Below are 6,714 nucleotides of genomic sequence, written 5' to 3' on the forward strand. Positions count from 1 at the left end.
CTTATATGCCCCTTTTATTTATCCTTGACACGTCCTGACCATAGAGAGTCCTTATTTTCTATGGTGGAGTAGGTCAGGGCGTGACTGGGGGGTTAGTCTAGTTTATTATTTCTATGTGGGGTTCTAGTTTTGTTTTTCTATGTTGGTGATTTTGTATGATTCCCAAAAAGAGGCAGCTGATAATCGTTGTCTCTAACTGGGGATCATATTTAGCTTTTTTCCCACCTGTGGGTTGTGGGATATTGTATTTTGAGTAAGTGTATGTAGCACCGGTTCGTTGTTCTTTTATGGTTTATTGTTTTTGTTAAGTTTCACTATTAATAAATTATGTGGAACCCAACATTCGCTGCGCCTTGGTCCGTTTCTACAAATGATCGTGACAATCCTACCATTCTGACTTGGTGTACAGGGAGAATACTGTAAGAATGGCCCATGTTCTGAATTCTGTCGCTGTACATTTCAAAAGTGCTGAATAAATAGTTATATTGACTACGTAGTGTCCTAGCTCTATATATATTTTTTAAAGTTAGTAAATGAGGCTGAATGAACTGTTTCGCTGCCAGACAAGGCTTCGCTGATAGCCAGGTCTAGCAATAGTAAGGTGTTGGGACAGCTTTAGGCTCTAACAATTTGTGGGCACCATTTGTCACAGTTATAGTGCAATTAATGTATTGTTCAGTGTTTGTATTGTGTATTGTTTAGTGGCTTTGCTGGCATGCATCCCCAAAAATGTTTTTTGTTTGCTTCACCAAGAATTTGTCATCACACCAGAGGGCGGCAGAGACCGTCCTACAGAACTTTTATTGGACTCAGGTGTCTTATTATTTCATGATTGTCTCCGTGTTACAAGAGGTGTGATTTCTGTGGTCATCTGCAGACGCTTGAATTGTTTACTGTGTGCGATTGGTTCCTGAGTGAGTATTCAAGACTTAGTGGTGTTTTTTCCAAGTGTACTGTGATCCTGCATCTACCGTATCACAGTAAAGTATTATGTTTATCCTTTAACCACTGATTCCTTGTCTGGTCTCTTCGCTGCACCTGGGTCCAACCTTACCACGTCACAGATTTACATGCTAAAATCACCACTGATTTATAGAGTTAGAGGCTAATGCAGTTTCTACATTATGATGCATTTACATGACACTTCAACGTTCTATGGCAGCCATGGTAGCTCCCCATTAACATTACATGGAGAATATAACATTTTTTTAAATGATACAACTGAATGTATAGACTGAGCATTATGATGCATTTACACAGGAAGAGGCGGTGCGAGATGTTTCACTCGCGCCAAAATATGTCTAAAACAAGCACAATGCATTTCTATGGGCTTATTTTGTACCTAAGCTTGGGTGTATTGTAGAGCCCACTTGTCACACAGTTAGTCAACAATGCTCTGGATATCATGAAACCAGATCTGCTAGGGCGAGTAAAATGGTCAGAGTGAGGTGTTTTCTCATTTGTGTCTGGAAGTAGCTAGCCAATGTTAGCTAGTTAGCTTGGGTGTTTGACTGCAGTTGTGAGGTCAGAACGCTCTACTCCTCGGCCAGAGCATCCAGTGTGCGCTCGAAACACTCTGAATTTTTTGAACGGACAACCTAACAACACCTAGATCGCACTCTGGCACTCCGGAGTGAATTTACGAACACACCCCTTGTCTTTTGCCTTCCCTCCTTTGGGACAATGACTATCATTGTTAGGGTGGGGGGCTGAATAATTTTGCACGCCCAATTTTTCAGTTTTTGATTTGTTAAAGTTTGAAATATCCAATAAATGTCGTTCCACTTCATGATTGTGTCCCACTTGTTGTTGATTCTTCACAAAAAAATACAGTTTTATATCTTTATGTTTGAAGCCTGAAATGTGGCAAAAGGTTGCAAAGTTCAAGGGGGCCGAATACTTTCGCAAGGCACTGTATGTTATGGTGCTTTCAAGACAACTGGGAAATCTGGAGAGAAAACAAGGTCAAATCATGACATCCATGCTCTTCAGGTCGGAATGTTGGCACTCTAGAAAGATGAGTATCCAACTTGGAATTCCGAGTTTTTCCCAGTTGGGGCTCATTTTTTTCAGGGTTCCGAATTGTCTGGAATTCACTGAAGTCAGAAGTCGTAGATTTCCCAGTTGCGACTTGTTTTGATTGGATATTATAGCAATCTATCAGTCGATGATGTAGCACTCAACCATACATTGGTTATTGTGTCACATCCCCTTTGCTGTGGAATGTAGCCATAAGTATGGTTCTATATCTATGGGTACGCCCAGAGCCATATATAACATTTTCTTAATATATGGCTCTGGGTACTCCTACTAAAGTTGTGAATTTATAGAAAATTCATTAACATACTGGTGAACTATGATTTATATACATTTGTCATCTTTTTTTATTGGTGTGTTGTGGTTCTGGTATTTGGTCTCCCAATGACCATGTTATTACAGTACCATGAGAGAGAAATATATATATTCAATTTAAATATGTTTATTAAAAAGAGCACATAAGAATTTTAAATGTTTGCATGTATCAATGAATATGTGCAACATCAACAGAGCCAAATAAATACATTGATAAATAAGTATAAATTACTGAATTATAGATATATTAATAAATAGTAGAACAATAATGAATTAGTTTTCGTTTTAAGCATATTTTGATTATATCAGGGGCGCTTACCACAATATTGACTACGTCAATACACCCCAATGGTAACATGCTGTACTCAGTACATACTCTAAACCTCATGAAATTCTTGTGTCTTACAAGCAATACACTTAAATCTGTTGATGTGCGTGCACCCACAGTGGCAACCCAGTCCTGATCACAGAGGCCCAATAGAATCACATGAATTGTAGAGGATCTCTATTGGAGGCCTGGTGTTGTGTCAGTGTTTGCGGCCATCTTAGTTGTGGCGCTGGATGGTGAAGGTGGTAAGGCGGTTGGGGGCTGCCTTCTGACACATGTCCACCGGTTTGGTGTAGTCCTGCTGCATGTCCGTGCTGATGAACCAGTTCCTGAACCTGGCAGACTCCAGGGTACTGATGTCAACCCCGGTGTTCCGTCTGTAGAAAAGGAAACGCACCATGTCGCTCTGCTGGCTGATGGACTTCAGCTGCTCCTTGTCCGCAACCTCCTGAGGAGAGAGAGAGAGGATCAGGGGTTAAACTCAATATTAAAGGTCAGAAGTCACAACCAGGAGTGAATATAAATGGTTATTGGTTTAAGGATGTGGCTGTTGGAACAAAACCTGTCCACACTGTGGCTCCCCAGTACCAGGGTTGGCCACCCCTGGCCTAGCTATCGAGTCTTATTTAACTACACTGCAACTATCTCCTACATTCCACATGTAGTAGTATGGGGTGCCATTTGTAAGGCTGAACGGTCTATTTTTCTAGGCACTTTTCCCCAAAATGTAGTTCTGTTTATTCAGAAGTAGTAGTATTAACTCAGTATTTATCCAGTCATAATATTATTCAGTAGTAGTATTATGCATTATTATTATTATTCAGTTCTAGTATTGTTTATTCAGTAGTAGTTTTCATTCAATAGTAGTATTCATTTAGTAGTTGTGGTATTTACCTCTAGGTGCAGGGTGGGCCTGCCTCCCGATTTGGAGCAGGACAGGTAGAGGTTGGATCCCTTTATGCCTAGGGCTACAGGTCTGGCTTCAGTCTCAATGGGGACGGGCGTGACGTACGAAGACAGGTTCAAATGCACTGGGACAGAGGAGAGGAGAAGAGAGTCAGTCAGCATCATTCATCAGAACTCAACTGTGAATTAAAATCATCTTATTTAATTAGTTCATATATTTAGCATGTGATAAGGCCACACAGAGGGCCAAAAATGATTACAGACAGCTGTGATAATCAGAAGTACCCAAATGGGCCACTAGATGTCTTGTGATATATTACACAAAATCCTTGAAATTTGGGACTGAGCCTCAGTTGTTAACATACCTTTGTGGTAGCTGCTGCCTCCCTGGAGCATCATGGCGTGCAGCTCCATAGCCTCATTCATCAGGACCCAGCACTTGTTTTCAGAGTCAGTGACGCTACACTCATACTGTGATGTACTGCTGAACCCTGCTGCCCTCCTCCTCGCTGAGGGCGCCGACTCCAACTCCAACACTATATGTTCTGGTGAGAAGAGAGAAAAGGATGTAGGAGATGAGTGAATGGTTGTATGAATACACTTGATTGAGCTCCCGAGTTGTACAGCGGTCTAGGGCACTGCATCTCAGTGCTAGAGGCATCACTAGACACCCTGGTTCGATTCCAGGCTGTATCTTAACCGGCTGTGATTGGGAGTCCCATAGGGCGGCGCACAATTGGCCCAGCGTCGTCCAGGTTTGGCCGGTGTAGGCCGTCATTGTAAATAACAATTTGTTCTTAACTGACTTGCCTAGTTAAATAAAGGTTAAATGTCAAAAATTATCAATTAATTCCATCCCTACTGGTCTATGGGCTCTGTTAAGATATCCACACTACAGTAGCATACCACTTTTAATGAAGCAATGTGTTGGGCATGCATTTTAAATGGTATTCTATAGTGTGATGTTTGGAACATAGGCCAGTGGTGATAGCTAATGGTATTGTCGTGGTACACATTGGAAATCCCCTTAGGGGTAGCCTGGTCCCAGATCTGTTTGTGCTGTCTTGCCAAATCCTATGGTCATTGTCATACCAAACAGTACAAAAAGATCTGGGATCAGGCTAGCCCCTTAGGGTGCTCCTCCAGTCCATTGTCTTTGACCTTGCTCCCTACCTTCCACAGCACTCTCCAGCAAGAAGTTGAGCAGGTCTTTGTCCTTGAACTCGGTTCCCATGGTAACCCCCTCGCCACCCTTTAACCTCTCCATGGCGATGATGAGGTTGGCAATGTGGCGCATGGTGATGGGGTGATGGGATACCTCCAGATCCAGACCCTGAGGCAGCTTGGAGCTCCATGCTGCGCTTTCAGAGGTGTTCTGCACAGGACACACACAGGGGAAGAGGAAATATTACATTATATGTTGTATCAGTGTAGAATTGTTTTGGGGGGGTTTAACATTTCCTGTATAATTAAATTTGAATGTTTTATGTCCAACTGTATGTCTTGTCCTTGTAGGAGCTGGGGACTCACCTCTATTAAACTGTAGTTTGACTCAAAATCCATGTCTGTGTAGTTAGATCTGGAAAATAAAAGCATCAGTTTGTAAAGCTCTGTCCTGTCCATAATATATTGGCATCATGCTTAGTCAGTTGCTTAAAGATGCTGAAGAGTTGAAAGCTCATTCAGATCTGATGTTAACAGTAAATACATCAGTCTAAATAAACATTTTAAATATGAGTTATTACTAACACTATATAGCAATAAATAATGCTACCACAATTAGCTGTATAATACATGGACATCAATACAGTAGAAGTATTATTGCAAACATGAGTAAAGACAGAATATAAAGTTAATTTACCTTAATGAGTTGTTTTGAAGTTTGTAGGTAGGTAGCAGTGTCTTGTATTCAGTCCTTAGTTCTTGTGAATCCTAAATTGTTCTCTGAAACAATGTTTTCTGACTACATGTTGTGAGCTGTATGTCCTATATACACCCTGGGCACACACTGGGAATTTCCCTCTACACACAGGAGGAAGTGGGATGGTTTTACCAGACCAGCTAGCACATTGTATTGTTTAAAGGGACAATCCGCAGTTCAAACGATAAACAAAGCGACCTCCCGCCCGTTTCATTAAAAAGCTGAGGGATGGGGCTGGAGAAATGTAACCACTCTCAAATTCAGAGACAGAGCTATGAATGCAATTACTGACCATCCACGATACGATTTAACCATGTTTTGAAGCTATATGGTGTTTGTTTATATGTTCTGTTTACAAACATTGTAGTGAAACCAGCTATGTTTTGGGTTCTGATGGGGTACTATAGATATGCTGAAATATGCTCGTGAGGCATTTATAAATTCAAGAATCAATGTGTATGCCTAAATGTCATTAATTTTTTCCAAAAAGGAATGTAACATCTGCAGATTGCCCCTTTAATGATGTTGGTGATGAAATACTGGACTCGCAACAGTTTGACGTACAGTATTACACTCATATGTTAAATTCTGGTTTGTGTACATGCTCGTTACTGACGTGCCACTAATTGTATTGATTTATCTTCTTCTGGTTGATGTCATGTGCCTGTTTGTCTGATACTGATGTGTTGAGGCTGCTGTCGTGCTCCAGGTCTCTCAAAGAAATATGTGTTTTAACTCAATGGGACTGGTTAAATAAAGGTTAAATAGAAATGTTTTAAAAACAGGATACTAATGCATTTGCCTTTTTTCCCTGTTGATAGAGTAAGTGCATTGTAATAGTGCCAATATACTTTATTAAAGACATTTGTGTGTTTTCATGACTTCAAATCTCAATATAACTAAATGAATAGAAGATAAACCATTGTTCATGTCAACACTAAGTAAGATGAGTCCGATTAAGCAACTTAACACCTGACTTTATAATAAAACGTATTATAATACTACCTTGTAATTTTACTTGTAAAATACTTTTCATACATTACGGTTAAAGTGCAAAGAATGGTCTATAGTTGAAATGACTGTGGTATCATATGTTGTTTTTCCCTACTCAATTTAGTTACAAGCACTGACTGACTGTAAAATACATGTAGCTCTGCGAAATGACAAAAAATGTCATGTATATGTAAATACGAATACAATATTTACT

At 40.3% G+C, this 6,714-nt stretch overlaps 1 protein-coding gene across 1 annotated transcript; it reads right to left on the reverse strand.

Annotated features, from left to right (window-relative positions):
- Positions 1-2,467: 2,467 nt before the first annotated feature.
- Positions 2,468-5,577, reverse strand: LOC109883834 (interleukin-1 beta). The gene is made up of 6 exons (XM_020475860.2): positions 5,448-5,577; positions 5,117-5,165; positions 4,760-4,961; positions 3,952-4,131; positions 3,575-3,711; positions 2,468-3,128 (listed from the first exon to the last, which is right to left on the reverse strand). The coding sequence occupies exons 2-6, from the start codon at positions 5,147-5,149 to the stop codon at positions 2,898-2,900; spliced, it is 783 nt and encodes a 260-aa protein (XP_020331449.1). The 5' UTR covers positions 5,150-5,165; positions 5,448-5,577; the 3' UTR covers positions 2,468-2,897.
- Between the last annotated feature and the right edge of the window lie 1,137 nt (positions 5,578-6,714).

This window comes from Oncorhynchus kisutch, linkage group LG3 (assembly GCF_002021735.2).
Source record: "Oncorhynchus kisutch isolate 150728-3 linkage group LG3, Okis_V2, whole genome shotgun sequence".
NCBI lineage: Eukaryota > Metazoa > Chordata > Actinopteri > Salmoniformes > Salmonidae > Oncorhynchus > Oncorhynchus kisutch.